We start from the raw sequence: 22,788 nt of genomic DNA on the forward strand, positions 1-22,788 counted from the left end.
GATGGCGCTTTTGTGTAATTGGATGAATGCTTAGACAAGATGCCGAGTGATGTACAATGCTGCTTAAAGTAACCTTTCACCTCACTGACACACCGCTGATTTCTTCTTTCAAGACTGTCTCTCTCAAACCAATAAACACATCAGTTTAATTTAAATTAAATCAAGATTGTGGTGCGGTGTTTGTTCTTTAATTTACTCTAGCAGCGCTTGCTGAAATGTCATATATAAATGCGCTTGAAAGGGCAAGCCCATGCCATCAACATTTCACATGCAGTTTAATAACTTGGTCATAAAAATAACCTTTACAAAAAGTAAATCAAGTCAAGATACTGCAGATCCCGTAGTAACCTTGTGCTGTTGTTTTCCCATTAATCATTTCCTTATAGTTTTTCCTTCATTGCTTAAGGAAAAAATAATTTAAAACTGTAAACACTGTTTAACAAGTTACAATAGTTGAATGTGGACTTCATTTTGAAAAGTACAGTAATAATACATTTTATTTGTAATGTCCCCCCCCCCCCCCATGGTTTTTCATTTACAACGAGGCTGATACAAGGAAAAACAACCAGCAGAGCTGAGAGAGCGAGAAGGTGTGGAAAGAGTTACCAAGTCACAAATGTAATCTGGAGCCAGCCCATGCACTGCTTTATATGTTAAAATCTGAGTTTTAAAATCAATACGTGATTGAACGTATTTAAATATTCAGCCAATGAAGTTGCTGGAGCTGGAGCACTGGGGTAATGTGATGGCATGAGGATGTATAAGTCAAAACTCGCACAGCTGAGTTTTGAATATATTGTAGTGTCTTAACAGAACTTGCTGGTAAACCCCCAAAGAGAGAATTGCAATAATGGAGTTGTGATGTGATAAAGGCATGATTAAGCCTCTCAGCATCAGGCCTAGAAAGAAAGGGTCTAATGCGAGTAATGTTACAAAGATGGAAAAAAAGCGTTTTTGAAGTGAGAATTAAAAGTCAACTGAGCATCAACATCACACCCAAATTACACACCTGAGCAAGAGATATTTGGGTATTGTCAACTGAAAGTTTAAAATTATTGAATTTATTAACATTAGATGGAGTGCCAATTAATATAATTTCAGTTTTAGAACAATTTTGTTTTAGAAAGTTTTGTTTCATCCACGCCTTAATTTCCAGCAAACAGGCAGAAAGAGTTAAAGAGGAAGAAGTGGAATGAGGCTGAGTTCTAATATAAATCTGGGTATCGTCTGCGTAACTGATAGCCCAGGCCATACTTCTGAATAATCTGCCCAAGAGGCAGCATGTAAATACTAAATAGAACAGGTCCCAAAACTGACCCCTGAGGGACACCCTGACATAAAGGCGCAGTCTGAGATCTATTAGTACCCAGGTAAACAAACTGAGAACGTTCTGAAAGATCAGATTTAAACCAGTTCAACACAGTTCCAGATAGACCAATCCATCTATGTAGTCTGTCCAGTAATATGCTATGACATATCGTATCAAATGCAGCACTAAGATCTAAGAGAACCAAAATGCCACAAGCCCCAGAATCAGCTATAATGAGAAGGTCATTCAAGACTCTAACTAAAGCAGTCTCCGTGCTATGTCCAGACCTAAAGCCAGATTGAAAAGTCTCTAGTAGGCTATTCGTGTAAGATGAGTTTGGAGTTGGCTAACAACCACCCGCTCAAGGACTTTTGCCAGGAATTATAAATTACAAATTGGCCGATAATTGGACATCTCAGCAATATAGTGATATATTTAGGCTTTTTTATTTATAAAACCAGGCTTTTTAACTGCTGCCATTTTTAAAGCAGGAGAAACAATCCCTTCACTAAGTGAGACATTGACAATGGTGGTGATGTGGGGTACAATAACAGACTAACAGTTTTTCAATACAGTAGTAGGGAAAGGATCCAGTATTCAAGTAGTTGAGTTCATTGACAAAAGTTTAGACAAAATCAGAATCAACAACACTGAAACTTGAGAAAACATAGTCAGAGAGATTTGGAGGATGCAACTCAACAAATTCAGAAGCAAGATCACCAGCAATAGAATTATAGATATTGGAACAGTTAATGTTACTAGGAGGTTTAATAAGATTATTAACTGTTCTAAACAGAACTCTGGGATTAGAGATGTCACTGCTAATAATTGTAGAATAATATGCCATTTTTGCAGCTTTGAGAGCATTGTGGTATTCAATCTGATGCTGATCAATCATTGATCTATGAACTGTTAAAACCGGGTTTTTTTGTATCTCTGCTCTAACTGCCTGCCTTTAGCTTTCATACAACGTAACTCAGATGTATAACCAAGGAGATGATCTCTTGAAAGAAACAACACATTTTTTCAGAGGGGCAACCTCATCCAGAATAGATGCGAAAGCAGCGTTATATTGGTCAACCGAGGCCACAACCAGTAAGTCACCAATATAAAGACTAAGATGGTCAAGATCAATATCACTAATTTTCCTAAAACTAATTTTCCAGTTTATGGCAGAACTGTGCATGCGCAGGAAAACCTATTGCTAATAAATGTGGCTTGTGAGAATGTTACTGTACTTATGGTGTAGATGCTTCTATAGAGACTAATAAATGTTATCTCTCCTTCTGTACACAAATATTTTAGATATTATATGTTTGTTTTTTTCTTTAATTACATAGCTTTTTATTTTTATTTGTTTCATATTTGCCGGTAGCAAAAATTAATTATTTTTAATTATTATTATTTATTCAAATCTGTAAACATAAAATCTAAATATTACTCATCATTTAACTGTCTATATTGTGTCCACCATGTTCTTTTGTAAAAATCCCTGAAACATGTTTTATTAGATTTTGCGGTGTTTAACCCTGTGAGAAACCATTTTTATTCAGTTAGCACTTTGGAAGATTTTTTTAAACAAATTAAACCAAATATAATTTTAGAATTTTTAGTAAAAAAAAGCACTTTAATTTAAATAATTAACAATACAATTTTCCTACCACGAAAATAGACATGGGAGCTGGCATGGTGTTAAAAAACAAACATTAATTTTTTTCTTCAAAACAATAATTTAAAAACAAAACCAAAAGTGTATATCCAGGAATTGTTTAAATTTTGATATTATTCCTTTTCCTGTATATACTGTAATGCATCTAGATTACAGTTTTATGTTTTGAAGTTTTACAGGATTCAATTCTAAGACTTTATACAGTACTTACATCTGACTCTATGAATAATTGTGAGTCACAGATCTGAGTTCAGTTCAGTTCAGCTGATTTCATGATGTGGAATGAGTGACATGGCATGTACAACTGACAGCAGGGCGCTACCTTCTGGACTCTACTGCCTTTATCAGAGCTCAGCAACCCATTTATATACAGTGCTGATACCTTCTCAACACCTACAACAAAAGAGGACAAGAGAAAGGTAAGGGACTGGACAAAAAACGCAAATGAATGTATACTTATGTTCTTTTCAGTTAAGTGAAAGCTAGTCAAAAATATTTATAGTGGTCTTGCCTGACAAAACGATTTTTTGTTTGTTTTTTTGTAGAGCCTGCGCATAATCATGAAGACCTTTGTAGTGTTTGTTATTGCAGTTTTCACTGGTTAGTATTCACGGAATTTCACTCATTAAAAAAAAATGGTGTTTTAATGAAAATTGGAGGTGCTCAAAAACAGAGAAAATGTTAAGTTTTAAATCAGTTAATATAATTGAATTATGATGAATCCATTAGGTTGTCATGCCAATGTGATGTGGCAGGACCAGCCAGAGCCCAGTAAGAATCTGGTGAAAAATTCATTACGGGTCTCAGGCAACCCACACTGCAGATGATCCGAAACTCAGAACTGGGTCAAGAAATCAAGTCTATAATAAATAAGATGATGACCTGATAAACCAGCTATAAAACAAATCATAAAACTTTTAAAAACACAAACATCTATCTCCGTTTCTCCTCAGTGACAGGATCTCCAAAAGCACAAATGCCATCAACAAATACACCTTGGCCATTCAAAGTCAAGTAACTCTGACTCGAGACCTGCTGGCCAAACTTTCCCAAGAGGCGGATCAGTTGAAACTGCATTTGGAACAGGAAATGACATCCATGCAGTCCCAGCTTAAGCCTTATGTTGAGGAGATCAGAGGTGACTTTTAGGAGCAGGTTGAGCAGCTGAAGAAGGATGTGGCCCCGTACGCAGAGACCCTGAACTCTGAAGCCCTGAGATCTACTCTGGTCCAGGGGGCCGAGGAGTTGAAGGCCAAACTGTAGAGAAGTTTGATGGAGATGGGTCCTCAAACCGAGGAGCTGAAGCAGAAACTGGACCAGCACTTTTTAGACTTTCAGATGAGCATGTCTCCATTAGTCCAAAGCTTTCAGAGTCAGCTGGCCCAGAGAAGTCAAGAGCTTCAGAAGAATCTGGCTCTCTATTCAGAGGAGCTGAGCAAACTGGATCCATACGCCCAGGACCTGAAGGCCCAGTTAACAGCTCTCTGGGAGTCCTTTGCCAAGAACAAGCAGTCTTGAAAGACTGTAGAGACTTTTTGGAAATGCAAAAGGATGCTTCTGTTACCACTGGGGATTTCAACTAGTATATTTCTTTGTTGCTCGTGTATGTTTTTCCAAAAATTGCTAAATAAAATAGCACAAACACTACATTTGATATCCACAATTTTTGTGAAATTTTTAATGCAGTGCATATGCAAGATTTTAATTGCTGAAAAAACTTACATGGTTTCAACTACTACTTCTTTGTTGCTTAAGAATGTATTTCAAAAAATGCTAAATATATCGAAAACATTGTTTAATATCTACAATTATTGTTTTTATTGAGGATAAAAAAAGTTTAACATGTCTAATTTCTAATGCTGTGGTCATACACAAGATTTTAATTGCAGATATGTGTGTGTGAGGCTTCTGAACGTTTATTTAATTCTGGCACCCCTAGTATTACTTAAAGCTGGAATATACTTCATGACTCTTAAAATTGGAACAGAGGTGTAAAAACATTAGGCATCAACTTTGTAAATGTCACAGAGAAAAACTAGGCATCATACACAACTAATTCACACAGAAACTTGCACCTTTTTGCTAAAAGACACATGACAAATGAAAACAAATAAGTCTGTTGCCATCATACAGTATGCTAGTTTCTAGCTCCGACTGCCCAAAATCTGCAGACTGGCTCTGAATTTCCTCAACTAGCATCTTCTTGTCCAGACTGCAAATAGGGGCAAAAATCGGTATAAAAGTCATGTATGTATTCCAGTCTTCAGAGCCACAAATGTAGCGGACTAGGAGTGAACTTGGATAAGTACTTGCTAAAGTCAATTTTCCTTTATGTACTTTGAAAAATGTATCACGCTGTCTATATACAACAAACGTAAATTGCTTTATCTTTATTTGTTATTCAGATAAAAGAATTCAAACAAGGGTTCGAATCCTGTTCATTCTGACAATAAAACACTGCAACATCCAGCCAAAAGTGTGTCGGCGTGCAACATACAGGGCTTGACATATCAGTTGTTAAGTTGTTGACAAAAAAAAAAAAAAAAAACTGACCGACTGAAACATTTAAAGAGCAAATACAGTTGTGAAAACATATAATGTATCACTTGTTTTTCCATGATCATTTTTTTCAATTATATGTTACATAATTGAAAATAATATACATAATATCTTAGGTAATAATAATAATAAAATGCGATAAAATAATTTGCAGGCACTGATGCATTGTCATTTACACAACATATATATATATATATATACACTTTAAAAAAATTTTTTTTTTTTTTTACAAAACAACCTATTTAATCTATTTATTATGTGTGGTATAGCATGAGCCAAAACGGGTTTATCATTGTCCTCTTGCACAAAGCCTTCATGCAAAAAAATTATTCTCTCTTATGTGAGACGATAGCAGTTTGCTGACATGATATCTTATCCTGTTTTAGTTTAGATCACAATGACATTTTTCTGTAATTGATTGTTATCTGTAAAACAGACGTACTTAAGAAAATAAAATCATCTATAAAAAGAAGCCAGCAATATATGAACATAAGAAAACATGGATACATAAGTCAAAAGTGTTCTTAATTAACTAAGCATGAAGTTACAGCTCCATTTTAAGCATTACAGTGCTCCTTCCATGTGAATGTGAAGTACAGTGATAAAATGGTAACTAGAATAGAGATAAATGATAAGCTTTGATCCTTGAATCATGCAAGCCAAGATGCTTTTTAGTAGCAGATGTCTTGTTGCATAATAATGAAATATTAATTATTTATTAAGCAACAAATGTCTTGTTGTATAATAATCCGTGTCAATTGAAAAAGGTGCAGCACTCACTCTTGAAGGGGTGAAAACTTTATTGATTAAAATGACGTTTTGGCCGTTATCAATGCCTTCATCAGATAACAAATAAAGTTAAATAAAAATAAAAAAATTAATCAAAGTTTTCACCCCTTCAAGAGTGAGTGCTGCACCTTTTTCAATTGATATGGCTTTTTTGGTTGCACCTCCTCTATCGTTGGTAGAGCACCTCTTCTCAGTAATAATTGTTGCATAATAATAAAATATTACACTTTTTGACATCACTGTCTCACTTTTTATGACTTGGTCCATCTCTCTTCTGCCTTTTGATTATTTTGGTATTACCATAATTCAATTGTGTTCAATAAAATAACACGTCTTGATATCCAAATATGACATTGGGTCTGTGCTTTCACTTAGATACCTCTGACTAGACCACCTAAACCAATGAGCCACATTCATTTTCAACAAACCAGTTTTTCAATTATAGCACATCTTGTCCTTTTGGAACCTTAATGCAACCATGCATGCAACGTGGAATGAAAGAGCGATAATCAACAATCTGAAGAGAAGAACTTTGGACACAGGCTGCCAATTCACCTGTTCATAGTTACATTATGGCTATCAACATGACTGTGATCCAAGGCATATAAATACCAGCTGCTTCCAAACTCTCATTACAGAACACGTTGGAAAATCTGTCTGGTGTACTGTCCAAAAACAATCATGAAGTTTGTGGCTGTAATCCTTGCTCTTGCTATCATTTCAGGTAAGAGATCATCAACAATGCAAATCTTCACAAATTCAAAAGAGTTTGCAGCAGAGGTTGAAAGTCTGATACGTATTAGAACTTGGATTACTTCAACAGATCGTTTGAAAGGATTATGTGATGGTTTTCATTGTGACCCTGACAGTACAGATGATGTGTCTACAACAATGCTCTACACTACTAAATATTTGACCTGTTAAAGAATATTTGTGCTCCATTCTGACTTGCAGGCTGCCAGGGGAGCATCCTGTTTCAGGATGACCCAAAAAGCCGCTGGGAAAAGGCAGTGGATCAGTTCTGGAACCATGTGTCCGAGCTGACCTCAAAGACTGAGGAGATGAGGGATAACATCAAAGCCACCCAGCTCGGCAGAGAATTAGAGTGAGTAAATGCTACAAAACATTGCAGCAAAGCAAGTATTTGAGAAACTGAATCTGTAAAGATGCAGAAAAGGCTAGACTGATCGAAAATTGAAGTCCAGAGTCAAGAAAGCTGATTTATGATATTGAAATTCATTTCTTTGCAGCACACTGATCAGTGACACCATGATGGAGCTGCAAATGTACAAAGATGACTTACACTCCAAACTGGGCCCTTATGCGCAGGAGACTGCCAAGAGATTCAATGAAGATCTGCAGCTGCTGGCCAGTAAGCTCCGCACACACATGGAGGATGCTAGGGATCGTGTCAATGAATACACAGAGGAGCTCCGAACCATTGTGGAACAGAACGCTGACGAGGTCAAGAACAGGGTCAACACCTATGCCAAAAAACTAAGGAAACGTTTTAACAAGGACATCCAAGAGATCAACAAGTGAGTGACCTCGTGCATGCATTAAACTGATCAAAAGTGACAGTAAAGACATTTAAAAAGTCACAAAATATTTCTATTTCAAATAAATGCTGTTCTCTTGACCTTTCAAACATTGATAAGAAGAAATGTTTCTTGAGCAACAAATTATAAGGATTTCTGAAGGATCTTGTGACAAAATAAATATGAATACTGATGAATTTGCCTTAAAATGCATTAAAACAGTTATTTTAAATTGTATTAATATTTTACAATGTTACTAATTTATTGTGTGTTTGATCAAGTAAATGCAGCCTTGGTGAGCATAGGAGAATTCTTTCAAAAACATTAAAAAATATTACCAACCCCAAACTTTTGAATGGCTGTGTAGATAGAAAACTTAATAACTTACTGCTTTTCTATATATCAGTGTTGACAATGCCTTATTGACAATAACAGTTTAGGATTTAAATTAATTACTTTAATTAAAAGATTCATATTTTGATTTTGATATTTTTATTACTGTTGGAGGGGAAATATGTGACCCTGTCTTAAGTCGCTGGGGTATATTTGTAGCAATAGCCAAAAAAAAATTGTATGGATCAATATTATTGATTTTTCTTTTATGCCAAAAATCATTTGGATATTAAGTAAAGATCATGTTCCATGACGATATTTTGTAAATTTCCTACTGTAAATATATTAAAACTTAATTTTTCATTAGTAGTATGCATTGCTAAGAACTTAATTTGGACAACTTTAAAGGCGATTTTCACAGTATTTTGATTTTTTTTTTTGCAACCTCAGATTCCAGATCTTCAAATAGTTGTATCTCAACCAAATATTGTCCTATCCCAACAAACCATACATCAATGGAAAGCTTATGTATTAGGCTTTCAGAGGATGTATAAATCTCAATTTCGAAAAATGTACCCTTATGACTGGTTTTGTGGTCCAGGGATAAGATAGGATATGATAATATGTTTAGTTTAAAATGTAAAAATCTTGTAATATATTAACAAAACTGTAATCAATAACATAGATACGCACTTTTGTGTTTTTAGATAAAATAAAAAATCGAATAAACTTGTATTATGTACATTTTATATTATTAATATATATTTTATGTAACTTGCATATATATAAAGTTACAAGTAAAATACTTATCTATAAAAAATTCAATTTTGAGCAATTTCTTTGTCTCTTCTCTTATCTAAAGGAAAATGACAACATACTTTGAGGAGGTTCGCTCTCGTACTGCTCAGAGTATGGAGGATGTGAAGGATCGTCTCGAACCTTACTTCGCCTCAGTCCATCAGCGTGCTGAAGAGAAGCTGACAACTCTGGCAGATCTACTAAGAAGCCAGGGTGAAGGAATAAAAGAGAAACTGGAATCACAAATGCAGGACCTCAAAGAAAAAGTTGAGAAGAGCACAGAGAATATGCGTAACACAATTCAGGAAAAGGCAGAGAAGATACAAAATTGGTTTGAGCCCTATGTGTCTCAGGTCCAGAAGCAACTGGAGACAGTCATGGAGGGCTTGTAATATAAATTAGAGGATTAACGTTTTCACTAAACTCTGCTTACAGAAATGAAGGTATTGGAAATGTAAAAGTAATGAGTGAAATATACCATTAGTACTACGGTGAATTCAGGTAAAGTGGGCCACTCTTTGTAAAACGTGTAAATTAAGATACCTAGATGTTTTTTTTCTTTATTTCTCTTGTTAACTTTAAGGTCCAGCTATAATAGTTCAAGTTAAATACAGTTCATATAAAGTGTTATTTGCAAGCTATATACCAATAAACATTTTGAGATCATGCACTCCAGACAAATGTATTTTCAGGTCAAGTGGGCCATTCCTTATTTATCAAAAATGATTCTGCATCTTAATTAAAAACACATGATATATTAACACATATTATCAGACAAACATATTTAACAAACCAAAAATTGTATAACCTATAGGTTATGAGTAAAACAAATCATGTACAAATCCTTGTCTCAATTCATGTGTGAAATTCCAAACAACTGAAAGAACATGTTGTGTTGACCTTAAATGTTATGAAATCTGAATATCAGAATATTCAGAAATCTGAATATTGATTAAAAAAAGAAAATCTACAATATATAAAAAAATGTGACTATAACACAAGCAACAACAAATAGGCAAAACAAATTTAAGAGCATCATTTAAAATAGTAACCATATATAAAACATTTTTTTTCTATGTTCTCTAAACACTTTAAATGAACTTTGTGTTCATATTTTAAGCTTATATTCTGCAATCTACATTTTGCTCCTCTCAGCATTTCTTCACTCCACAGATTTACCTTCATGCCTTGACTTCCTTTCTAGTTTCTCTTTCCTTTCTTCCATCTCTGACTAGAATTTCCTGACTGCAGTCTCATTTCTGTTTTCTAAAAAAGTAAATTACAAAATACTACAAAATAACCAGAGAATGTCAATTTATTTAATGCATTTGAGTATAATTACTGAAGGTTAAAGGTTAGCCCACTTTACCTGAATCCCACTGGCCCACTTTATCTAACATATTCAGCCAAATGGGCCTGCAATATTTATCAAGAAAACTAAAATATTTAAAAAATATTATTTTTTTTGCATTTTATTTCGTTAACTGTAGTAACAAATAAAGCAGGATCTGTCCCAATAATATTTGTTTCAATTTAGTGAGCATCCTTATAATTCATATGAGCTGAACAAAGGTGCAACACTCACTCTTCAAAGTTCAAGCTTTATTAATAAAACAACATGACGTTTCAGCCGTCCAAGGCCTTCATCAGATAACAAGAGTAACAATCTCACACAGTTATGTGCAGTCTGATAACTAATTAGGCACATTGAATGGTCATAATATTGTGTCTGTAGCTGATATGATTGCTTTACTTGCGTTAACACAGTAATTGTTTTTTTACCAAGTCCATTGACCCTGTCTGGTTTTTAATTTTTTTTGTCTTTTAGTTTTTTTAGGTGAATACATGCCAGAACATAATATAGAAAAATAAAAAATACAAAACGGATTAGTTGTCCCATGTCCCTTGCTTCCTCCTCCTTAGTTATTACATGTTCAGCAGATATCAGACTCTTTTTAAATGCAGATAAGTGTTGTGAAGAAGAGGGCAATGTCCAAAAGGATCCTCTTTAATACCCGACTCATCAATCATCATTACAACAACCTTACGTTAATACGTGCAGCCCAACATGCAAAGTACCTCTGCACTTCAATGATTGTGAGAGAGTACTTCTAGTATATACTTTATATGGAATGTTGTTTCATTGGGACTATAGCAATGCTCAATTTAATTTCTTTTACCGAACCATACTTTTATTTAAAAATATTAAAAAGTAATAATATAACCATGTAGTATGCATAAAATGAAAACTACAACGTTTTCCTGTTGAGTTCTACCTTAAATTAATTTCATTATTATCAAAATAATAGGACCATTTTAGAACAGATGATTTGAGCGACAGTGATGTTAAATACACAGCATATTTTCTGCATTGGAATGCAGCCATAAGCTGTGTTCACTGGAATGCAACTGAATCAATATGACAAGCTCAGGGGTCAGTTCTCTGTGTTCTCCTTGACCTGATTGATAAGCTCAGATACAAACATTCTTGATGCCCTGATGGCGGTTTTGTGTAACTGGATGAATGCCTAGACAAGATGGCGAGTGATTTACAATACTGCTTAAAGTAACCTTTTACCTCACTGACATACCGCTGATTTCTTCTTTCAACACTGTGTATCAAACCAATAAACGCATCAAGTCTGCAGATCCCGTAGTAACCTTTTGCTGTTTTCTCATTAATCATTTACTTAATTAGTCTTTCCTTAATTGCTTAAGGAAAAAATCAAACTGTAAATACTCACAAATCTTTAGTAGGTCAATGTGTACTTCATTTTGAAAAGTATATGATAACTCTGCATGCACAGGAAATTGCTTATTCTTATTGCTAAATGTGGCTTTGCGAGAATGTTACCTTGAATTTATGCCTAAAACATTATGTAAAGTAAACAGAATTATGGTGTAGCTGTAGAATATATGGGCTAAAAACATTACATTATATTATATCAGGGATTATTTTAATTCATTTAACACTGGAAGATTTTTTTAATAAAGTTAAACCAATTATAATTTTTGAGATTTTTGTAAAAATGCATTTAAATTAAAAATATTTAACAGTAAAATTGTCCTTCCATTAAAATAGCCATGGGAGCTAGCATTGGTGGGTTTTCCCCCAATAATGAAGACAATTTTCCTCAAAACTATGTTCCAAAACAATACTTTAAACTAAACCCAAACTAATAATACAGGAATGATTTAAAATGTGATAGTATTATTTTTCCTGTTTTCCCTTTTCCTTAATTTGGATGTTTTTAAGTTTTATAGGACATTAATTTTAGACTTCCTTGTTATACAGTACTTATATCGGACTCTGTAGGAATAATTGTGAGTCACAGATCTGAGTTCAGTTCAGTTGGGTTGATTTCATGATGTGGAATAATTGACATGGCATGTAGAGCTGACAGCAGGGCACTGCCTTCTGGACTTTACTGCCTTTATCAGAGCTCGGCAACCCATTTAAATACAGTGCTGATTCCTTCTCAACACTTACACACAGAAGAGGACAAGAGAAAGGTAAGCAACTGGACAAAAACACAAATGAATGCATACTTACTGTATGTTCTTTTCGGTTAAATGCAAACTAGTCAAAAATATTTATAGTGGTCTTGCATGACAAAATGAAATTTTTTTTTTCGTGTAGAGTCTGCGCATAATCATGAAGGTCCTGGTAGTGTTTGTCATTGCAGTTTTCACTGGTAAGTGTTTGTTTGTTTAAGTGTTTGAATAAAAATTGGAGGTGCTCTCAAAACTGGTCAGAAAATGTTGTTTTAAACCAGTTAATATTTTTTAATTATGATGAATCCTTTAGGTTGTCATGCCAGTATGTTGTGGCAGGAGAAGTCAGTGCCCAGTATGGATCTGGTGAAAAACGCATTCTGGAATTACGTGTCTCAGGCAACCCTCACAGCTGAGGACACCCTGCAGATGATCCGAAACTCAGAACTGGGTCAAGAAATCAAGTAAGCATATAAGATGACGAACCAGCTATAAAACAAATCATAAAACTTTGAAATACACAAACATCTATCTCCATTTCTCCTCAGTGACAGGATCTCTCAAAGTGCAGATGCCATCAACAAATACACCCTGGCCATTCAAAATCAAGTAACTCTTCTGACTCGAGACCTGATGGCCAAACTTTCCCAAGAGGCAGATCAGCTGAAACTGCGCCTGGAACAGGAAATGACATCTGTGCAGTCCCATCTCAAGCCTTACGTTGAGGAGATCAGAGGTGATATTGAGGAGCAGGTTGAGCGGCTGAAGAAGGATGCGGCGCCATATGCAGAGGCCCTGAACTCCGAGGCCCTGAGATCTACTCTGGTCCAGGGGGCCGAGGAGCTGAAGGCCAAGCTGGAGAGAAGTTTGATGGAGATGGGTCCTCAAACCGAGGAGCTGAAGCAGAAAGTGGACCAGCACTTTTTGGAGTTTCAGATGAGCATGTCACCATTAGCCCAAACCTTTCAGAGTCAGCTGGCCCAGAGAAGTCAGGAGCTTCAGAAGAATCTGGCTCCCTATTCAGAGGAGCTCAGCAAACTGGATCCATACGCTCAGGACCTGAAGACCCAGTTAACAGATCTCTGGGAGTCCTTTGCCAAGAACAAGCAGTCTTGAGAGACTTTTGGGAAATGCAAAAGGACATTTCTGTTACCATTGAGGGTTTCACATAGTATATTTCTTTGTTGCTCATGTATGTTTTTCAAAAAAAAATTTTAATAAAATAGCACAAACACTAATTTATAATGCTGTGGTCACTCCAATTGTGTGAGGGGTTTTCAAAAAAAACAACAACACAAACTCTATGTCTAAAATACTACACTACGGATATTTGTAATGCTGTGGTCCATATGCAAGATTTTAATTGCAGAAATGTGTGCGAGGCTTCTGAACTTCTGAACCCAAATATGATTACTTAAAGCTGGAATAAACATTAGACATCATACACTTGACTTTCCAACTACTTACTAAGGATCACACACTATACCAGACTTTTTCCAAGTCATTCTGAGCACAACAAAATCACACAGAAACATGAGCCTTTTTGCTAGGACATGACAAATAAAAACAAGTGAGTCTGTGGCCATCACACACTACGCAAATTTCTGTGAACTCTGTAGACTGCCCAAAATCTGCAGACTGGCTCTGACTTTCAGCATCTAGCATCTACTTGTCCAGACTGCAAATATCTGTATAAAAATCATGTATGTATTCCAGTCTTTAGAGCCACAAAGGTAGCGGACTAGGTGTGATACTTGGATAAGCACCCAAGTTGTCCATATGCAAAAAAAAAAAAAGTTAATTGCTTTATCTTTATTTGTTAGTCAGACAAAAGAACAAGGGTTCAAATCCTGTTCATTTTGACAACACCCTGTCACCAAGCACCCAGCTATTTTACCTCACACTTCAATTTTAAGGTCATGTGGCCTTTGAACCCTATAAGGAATGTTTTACCTACTTTTTTGTAACATTTCAAATAGTCAGGATAAAAGTGTTTCAGCCCACAATATATAGGGCTTGACATTATCAGTTATTGATTGTGTGACCAAAAAAAAAAAAAACCTGGACTACAGAAACATTAAAAGAGCAAATACAGCTGTGAAAATGTATAATGTAGCCCTTTTTCATGGTTGCACCTATACATGTTAAATAATAAGCATAATATCTTAGGTAATAATAACAATATAAAACTAAATGTGATGAACAACACTGAAGTACTGTCAATTATGAATCTGATATATATTTATATTTCAACTGAGGCTTATTAAACAGATTTTTTTTTTACAAAACGACCAATTATTTAATCTATTTATTATGTGTGGTACGTGAGCCAAAGTGAGTTTATCACAGTCCTCTTGCACAAAGTCTTCATGCAAGAAATGCTCAAGATAATAGACTGATTCTGATTTGCTGACATGATATCTTATCCTGTTTTAGTTTAAAACACAATGACATTTTCCCATAATTGATTGGTAACTGTAAATCAGACTTACTGTAGAAAATAATATCATCTATAAAAAGAAGCCAACAATACATGCGCACAGGAAAACATGGCTACATGAGTCAAGTGTTCTTAGCTTGCTGAGCTTAAAGTTACAGCTCCATTTTAAGCATTACAATGCTCCTTCCAAATGGGGTGAATGTGAAGTACAGTGATAAAATCGCAACTAGAAGAGAAATAAATGATAAGCTTTGATCCTTGAATCATGCAAGCCAAGATGTTTTTAGTAGCAAATGTCTTGTTGCAGAACAATTGAATATTAACAAACAAATTTCTTTTTTTTTTGCATTAACATCAATGTCCCACTTTTTATGACTTGGTCCATCTCTTTTCTGCTGTTTTATGATTATTTTGGTATTAACAATTCAATAAAAATACACTGATGTTCAAATATGACATTGTGACTTTGTTCTGTACTTTCACTGAGATACCTCTGGCTACAACACCTAACCCAATGAGCCACATTCATTTTTAATAAACCAATTTTTTAATTATAGTACATCTTGTCCTTTTGGAACCTTATTCATGCAACGTGGAATGGAAGACTGCGATAAACAAGTATCTGAAGAGAAGAACTTTGGACACAGGCTGCCAATTCACCTGTTCATAGTTACATTATGGCTATCAACATGACTGTGATCCAAGTCATATAAATGCCAGCTGCTTCCAAACTCCCATTACAGAACACATTGGAAAATCTGTCTGGTGTACTGTCCAAAAACAATCATGAAGTTTGTGGCTGTAATCCTTGCTCTCGCTGTTATTTCAGGTAAGAGATCACCAACGAACGCAAATCTTCAACAAATTCAAAATATATCTATGCTTATGCTTAGAACTTGGATTACCTCTGCAGATCATTTGAATGGATTTTGTGATGGTTTTCTTTGAGAGCTTGATGGTACAGATGAGGTGTCTACAACAACGGACTACATTAACAAATATTTGACACATTAAAAAATATATTTGTGCTCCATTCTGACTTTGCAGGCTGCCAGGGGAACTTCCTGTTTCAGGATGAGCCAAAAAGCCGCTGGGAAGAGGCAGTGGATCAGTTCTGGAACCATGTGTCCGAGCTGACCTCAAAGACTGAGGAGATGAGGGATAACATCAAAGCCACCCAGCTCGGCAGAGAATTAGAGTGAGTAAATGCTACAAAACATTGCAGCAAAGCAAGTATTTGAGAAACTGAATCTGTAAAGATGCAGAAAAGGCTAGACTGATCGAAAATTGAAGTCCAGAGTCAAGAAAGCTGATTTATGATATTGAAATTCATTTCTTTGCAGCACACTGATCAGTGACACCATGATGGAGCTGCAAATGTACAAAGATGACTTACACTCCAAACTGGGCCCTTATGCGCAGGAGACTGCCAAGAGATTCAATGAAGATCTGCAGCTGCTGGCCAGTAAGCTCCGCACACACATGGAGGATGCTAGGGATCGTGTCAATGAATACACAGAGGAGCTCCGAACCATTGTGGAACAGAACGCTGACGAGGTCAAGAACAGGGTCAACACCTATGCCAAAAAACTAAGGAAACGTTTTAACAAGGACATCCAAGAGATCAACAAGTGAGTGACCTCGTGCATGCATTAAACTGATCAAAAGTGACAGTAAAGACATTTAAAAAGTCACAAAATATTTCTATTTCAAATAAATGCTGTTCTCTTGACCTTTCAAACATTGATAAGAAGAAATGTTTCTTGAGCAACAAATTATAAGGATTTCTGAAGGATCTTGTGACAAAATAAATATGAATACTGATGAATTTGCCTTAAAATGCATTAAAACAGTTATTTTAAATTGTATTAATATTTTACAATGTTACTAATTTATTGTGTGTTTGATCAAGTAAATGCAGCCTTGGTGAGCATAGGAGAATTCTTTCAAAAACATTAAAAAATATTACCAACCCCAAACTTTTGAATGGCTGTGTAGATAGAAAACTTAATAACTTACTGCTTTTCTATATATCAGTGTTGACAATGCCTTATTGACAATAACAGTTTAGGATTTAAATTAATTACTTTAATTAAAAGATTCATATTTTGATTTTGATATTTTTATTACTGTTGGAGGGGAAATATGTGACCCTGGAGCACAAAACCAGTCTTAAGTCGCTGGGGTATATTTGTAGCAATAGCCAAAAAAAAATTGTATGGATCAATATTATTGATTTTTCTTTTATGCCAAAAATCATTTGGATATTAAGTAAAGATCATGTTCCATGACGATATTTTGTAAATTTCCTATTGTAAATATATTAAAACTTAATTTTTCATTAGTAATATGCATTGCTAAGAACTTAATTTGGACAACTTTAAAGGCGATTTTCACAGTATTTTGATTTTTTTTTTTGCAACCTCAGATTCCAGATCTTCAAATAGTTGTATCTCAACCAAATATTGTCCTATCCCAACAAACCATACATCAATGGAAAGCTTATGTATTAGGCTTTCAGAGGATGTATAAATCTCAATTTCGAAAAATGTACCCTTATGACTGGTTTTGTGGTCCAGGGATAAGATAGGATATGATAATATGTTTAGTTTAAAATGTAAAAATCTTGTAATATATTAACAAAACTGTAATCAATAACATAGATACGCACTTTTGTGTTTTTAGATAAAATAAAAAATCGAATAAACTTGTATTATGTACATTTTATATTATTAATATATATTTTATGTAACTTGCATATATATAAAGTTACAAGTAAAATACTTATCTATAAAAAATTCAATTTTGAGCAATTTCTTTGTCTCTTCTCTTATCTAAAGGAAAATGACAACATACTTTGAGGAGGTTCGCTCTCGTACTGCTCAGAGTATGGAGGATGTGAAGGATCGTCTCGAACCTTTCAGTGCATCAGTGCATCAGCGTGCTGAAGAGAAGCTGACAACTCTGGCAGATCTACTAAGAAGCCAGGGTGAAGGAATAACTGGAATCATGGAATCACAAATGCAGGACCTCAAAGAAAAAGTTGAGAAGAGCACAGAGAATATGCGTAACACAATTCAGGAAAAGGCAGAGAAGATACAAAATTGGTTTGAGCCCTATGTGTCTCAGGTCCAGAAGCAACTGGAGACAGTCATGGAGGGCTTGTAATATAAATTAGAGGATTAACGTTTTCACTAAACTCTGCTTACAGAAATGAAGGTATTGGAAATGTAAAAGTAATGAGTGAAATATACCATTAGTACTACGGTGAATTCAGGTAAAGTGGGCCACTCTTTGTAAAACGTGTAAATTAAGATACCTAGATGTTTTTTTTCTTTATTTCTCTTGTTAACTTTAAGGTCCAGCTATAATAGTTCAAGTTAAATACAGTTCATATAAAGTGTTATTTGCAAGCTATATACCAATAAACATTTTGAGATCATGCACTCCAGACAAATGTATTTTCAGGTCAAGTGGGCCATTCCTTATTTATCAAAAATGATTCTGCATCTTAATTAAAAACACATGATATATTAACACATATTATCAGACAAACATATTTAACAAACCAAAAATTGTATAACCTATAGGTTATGAGTAAAACAAATCATGTACAAATCCTTGTCTCAATTCATGTGTGAAATTCCAAACAACTGAAAGAACATGTTGTGTTGACCTTAAATGTTATGAAATCTGAATATCAGAATATTCAGAAATCTGAATATTGATTAAAAAAAGAAAATCTACAATATATAAAAAAATGTGACTATAACACAAGCAACAACAAATAGGCAAAACAAATTTAAGAGCATCATTTAAAATAGTAACCATATATAAAACATTTTTTTCTATGTTCTCTAAACACTTTAAATGAACTTTGTGTTCATATTTTAAGCTTTATATTCTGCATCTACATTTTGCTCCTCTCAGCATTTCTTCACTCCACAGATTTACCTTCATGCCTTGACTTCCTTTCTAGTTTCTCTTTCCTTTCTTCCATCTCTGACTAGAATTTCCTGACTGCAGTCTCATTTCTGTTTTCTAAAAAAGTAAATTACAAAATACTACAAAATAACCAGAGAATGTCAATTTATTTAATGCATTTGAGTATAATTACTGAAGGTTAAAGGTTAGCCCACTTTACCTGAATCCCACTGGCCCACTTTATCTAACATATTCAGCCAAATGGGCCTGCAATATTTATCAAGAAAACTAAAATATTTAAAAAATATTATTTTTTTTGCATTTTATTTCGTTAACTGTAGTAACAAATAAAGCAGGATCTGTCCCAATAATATTTGTTTCAATTTAGTGAGCATCCTTATAATTCATATGAGCTGAACAAAGGTGCAACACTCACTCTTCAAAGTTCAAGCTTTATTAATAAAACAACATGACGTTTCAACCGTCCAAGGCCTTCATGGACAGCTGAAACATCATGTTGTTTTATTAATAAAGCTTGAACTTTGAAGACCCACTTTACCTGAATCCCACTGGCCCACTTTATCTAACATATTCAGCCAAATGGGCCTGCAATATTTATCAAGAAAACTAAAATATTTAAAAAATATTATTTTTTTTGCATTTTATTTCGTTAACTGTAGTAACAAATAAAGCAGGATCTGTCCCAATAATATTTGTTTCAATTTAGTGAGCATCCTTATAATTCATATGAGCTGAACAAAGGTGCAACACTCACTCTTCAAAGTTCAAGCTTTATTAATAAAACAACATGACGTTTCGGCCTGGCCTTCATGGACAGCTTCATGGACAGCTGAAACGTCATGTTGTTTTATTAATAAAGCTTGAACTTTGAAGAGTGAGTGTTGCACCTTTGTTCAGCTCATATGTTTTTTGATTTTTGGTTGCACCTATTTTTACATTTGTTACAACCTTATAATTCAGAAAGGAAAATCTTATGCCGAAGGGTTTTCTATATTTCACCATAAGGCAGTCCTCCTTTAAAGGGGTCATATGATGCTTTTTTAAAGATCATTATTTTGTGTATTTGGTGTAACAGAATATGTTGACATGCTTTAATGTTCAAAAAACACATTCTTTTTCAAATACTGTACATTATTGTAGGTCCTCTATGCCCCGCCTCTCTCAAACGCTTTGTTTTCTACAAAGTCCCTCCTTCCGACAAGCGCAGTCTGCTCTGATTGGCCAACTGACCCAGTGCATTGTGATTGGCCGAACACCGCAAGCACTCGTCGGAAATATCACGCTCCTTACCATAATCGCGAGCTTCAGCTTTCAAAATAAATGTAAAGACAGTAAATAATGTCATTAGTTTTACCATCAGTTCAAGCCCGAAAGGGGAACAGAGTCGCGTGACAGACAGTGATGAAGCTGGTATGTGTTTGCAGTACACAAGCCACGGTTAAGACAGCTGACTCCACTTTGATATGACGCTCTCTCGATCTCTCTCTCTGTTATGCTCTGAAAGTGTAAATCCATTGAGCACAGTACAATCAAACTTAAATGGCCCTCTTTACCTGAATTCACCTTACGTGGATGTAACTACAAATGTAAGCTATATAATATAATGTTCAATAAAACCAGCAAGTACCAATGAGAATAAATATCCTGTTAAAATAAACTGTCTGTGTATAACATGTTTACGGGTCAATGACATCACTTATTTTTGTCTGAATTGCATAAGAAATTACATGATTAACATGTTTTAATTTCTGAATTAAAGTCATTTTCAGATTTCTGTGGAATAGGTCAAAAATGTATAGGTCATGTAAAAGTCTGTACTGTCTGGATAAAAAAAAAGGTTTGGAATTTTTTGGGGGGAAAAATGTTAGCATGAGAAGTAGCACTTTTTTATTATTATTCTTGAAAATCAACTGTGCTTTGTTTTAAGATACTAGTACAAAATAACACTCTATAACGTTTGTCAAACCAGCATAACAGTCATTCTTGAGACGTGGGACAAAACAGGTCCAGCAAGGGTAACTGCTATTAGCTTTAAAAAATAAAAATATTTTCAATTTTAAATGTCATGTGGGATTAATAATAGAATGTATTTAACACAATTATCATCTTCAATTTCATTTTCTCATTATTATACCAAATCTGTTTCTGAATGTCCTCTCACTACATCTAAAACAGTGTGTCCACAGAGAAGGGTTCAATCATTCATATGCAATAAAATGGATAAAAAAAATAAAAAATTTAATGATGAAAAAATAGCTTGTTTTATCAAAAGCAACACTTAATAATATCTCCTATCAAAGCAAGGTTGTTTTTTTTAATGACACATGCATGTTTCATAAAATAGTTTAAAGTTGCGTCCCCACCTTTTGTCAACACCGTCAGACATTCAATAAAATGTAATAAAATAAGGAACATTTTCAATTTAAAATCTAAATTCTAACAATTTAGAACGTTAGAACTACATTTCTCCTTTTTATTTTACATCAATATTTGTCATTGACCCATATAAGACATTACGATATATTTTGTGGGCGGTTCCAATTCTATAATATAACAATATTTAACTTTTATGTACTCCCCCTACAACACCGTAATAAGATCCCGAGCCCAGTTTTCTCCCAGCGGCTTGACGATAATTTTCCCTAATTTCCAAAATTGGCCTACGCGAACTGCTTTATAGTGTTCATCGAGCAGATGACGACTGGGCTGCCTCATTTTAATCAGTACATTTCTTGTCCGACTAGGGGAGAAAGGGTACTTGATTTGTGTTTTGGAAATATTAAGAATGCGTATAAGGGGTACTCAAAACCACCCTTGGGTGATTCAGACCACAATGTGATACATCTGGTTCCTCTTTATAAACAGCGGCTTAAAACCAGCAAGCCTGAGCTGAGAACCATCCAGATATGGAATGAGGAATCTGTGGACTGTCTTAGAGGATGTTTTGATTGTACAGCATGGCATGTCTTTATAGATACTAGTGAGGACTTAAATGAGCTAAATAATGTGGTGACAGATTATATACATTTTTGTGTGGCTAATGTCATTAAAACTAAATGTATTAAAAGGTATCCAAATGACAAGCCATGGATAAATGGGGAATTAAAAGCAGCATTGAAGAAAAAGCAAGCTTTTCAGACAGGCGATAGAGCACAGGTTAAAGTAATGCAAAAAGAAATTAGGCAAATAATTAGTAGGTGTAAACATAATTACAAGCAAAAAATTGAGAGATTATAATTTAAGGCAGGCATGGCAGGGAGTGCAGAAGATGCCCTCTTGTATATGCTACAAAGACTCTTCTGTCATCTTGATCAACCAAAGCGATATGCCCGTGTTATATTTATAGATTTCTCATCTGCATTTAATACTATACGACCACATATTCTAATGGAAAGATTGTTTAAGCTGGGTGTGAATAGCAGACTCATTAGATGGGTTGAGTCTTTTTTGACTGATAGATTACAGTGTGTTAGGGTGAACTCTGCTTTCTCTTCCTCTATTTTTACCAACACAGGGTCCCCACAGGGAAGTATTATCTCCCCAGTGTTATTTACACTTTATACAAATGAATGTAGAGGTTTTTCATCTGATGTTTTTAATGTCAAATATGCAGACGATATGGCAATTGTTGGTTTGATCACTGAAGATGAAGTGGAGTATCGTAGAGGTGTGGATAAGTTTGTTGATGGGTGTCAATCTAGTTTCCTTAAGTTAAATATCAGGAAAACTAAAGAAATGATTTTCGACTTCAGAACAAAAAGAGGCATTCATCAACAAATAATTGTTAATGGTGAGGGCATTGAAGTTGTAAATGAATATAAATATCTAGGGACAATCATTGATAAAAAACTGACATGGGATGTAAATACAGCAGCTGTTTACAAGAAAGGGCTGCAGCGATTGTATTTCATGC

General features: G+C 34.7%; 3 protein-coding genes and 1 pseudogene across 3 annotated transcripts; all 4 read left to right on the forward strand.

Annotated features, from left to right (window-relative positions):
* The first annotated feature begins 1,795 nt into the window (after positions 1–1,795).
* LOC107599550 (apolipoprotein A-IV-like) lies at positions 1,796–14,643 on the forward strand. The gene is made up of 5 exons (XM_016291186.1): positions 1,796–2,404; positions 12,331–12,508; positions 12,636–12,690; positions 12,804–12,954; positions 13,039–14,643. Exons 2-5 carry the CDS (start codon positions 12,380–12,382, stop codon positions 13,604–13,606), a joined length of 903 nt encoding a protein of 300 aa, XP_016146672.1. The 5' UTR covers positions 1,796–2,404; positions 12,331–12,379; the 3' UTR covers positions 13,607–14,643.
* On the forward strand, positions 3,539–4,620 carry LOC107599578 (apolipoprotein A-IV-like; annotated as a pseudogene).
* On the forward strand, positions 6,950–9,438 carry LOC107599552 (apolipoprotein Eb-like). Its single transcript, XM_016291189.1, has 4 exons — positions 6,950–7,050; positions 7,281–7,431; positions 7,577–7,864; positions 9,060–9,438. The coding sequence occupies exons 1-4, from the start codon at positions 7,008–7,010 to the stop codon at positions 9,385–9,387; spliced, it is 810 nt and encodes a 269-aa protein (XP_016146675.1). The 5' UTR covers positions 6,950–7,007; the 3' UTR covers positions 9,388–9,438.
* A 1,042-nt stretch (positions 14,644–15,685) lies between the features above and the next one.
* LOC107599551 (apolipoprotein Eb-like) lies at positions 15,686–18,149 on the forward strand. The gene is made up of 4 exons (XM_016291188.1): positions 15,686–15,759; positions 15,978–16,128; positions 16,274–16,561; positions 17,771–18,149. The coding sequence occupies exons 1-4, from the start codon at positions 15,717–15,719 to the stop codon at positions 18,096–18,098; spliced, it is 810 nt and encodes a 269-aa protein (XP_016146674.1). The 5' UTR covers positions 15,686–15,716; the 3' UTR covers positions 18,099–18,149.
* The last annotated feature ends 4,639 nt before the right edge of the window (positions 18,150–22,788 follow it).

Source organism: Sinocyclocheilus grahami, unplaced genomic scaffold (genome assembly GCF_001515645.1).
Source record: "Sinocyclocheilus grahami isolate Dianchi unplaced genomic scaffold, SAMN03320097.WGS_v1.1 scaffold268.1, whole genome shotgun sequence".
Classification (NCBI taxonomy): Eukaryota; Metazoa; Chordata; class Actinopteri; order Cypriniformes; family Cyprinidae; genus Sinocyclocheilus; species Sinocyclocheilus grahami.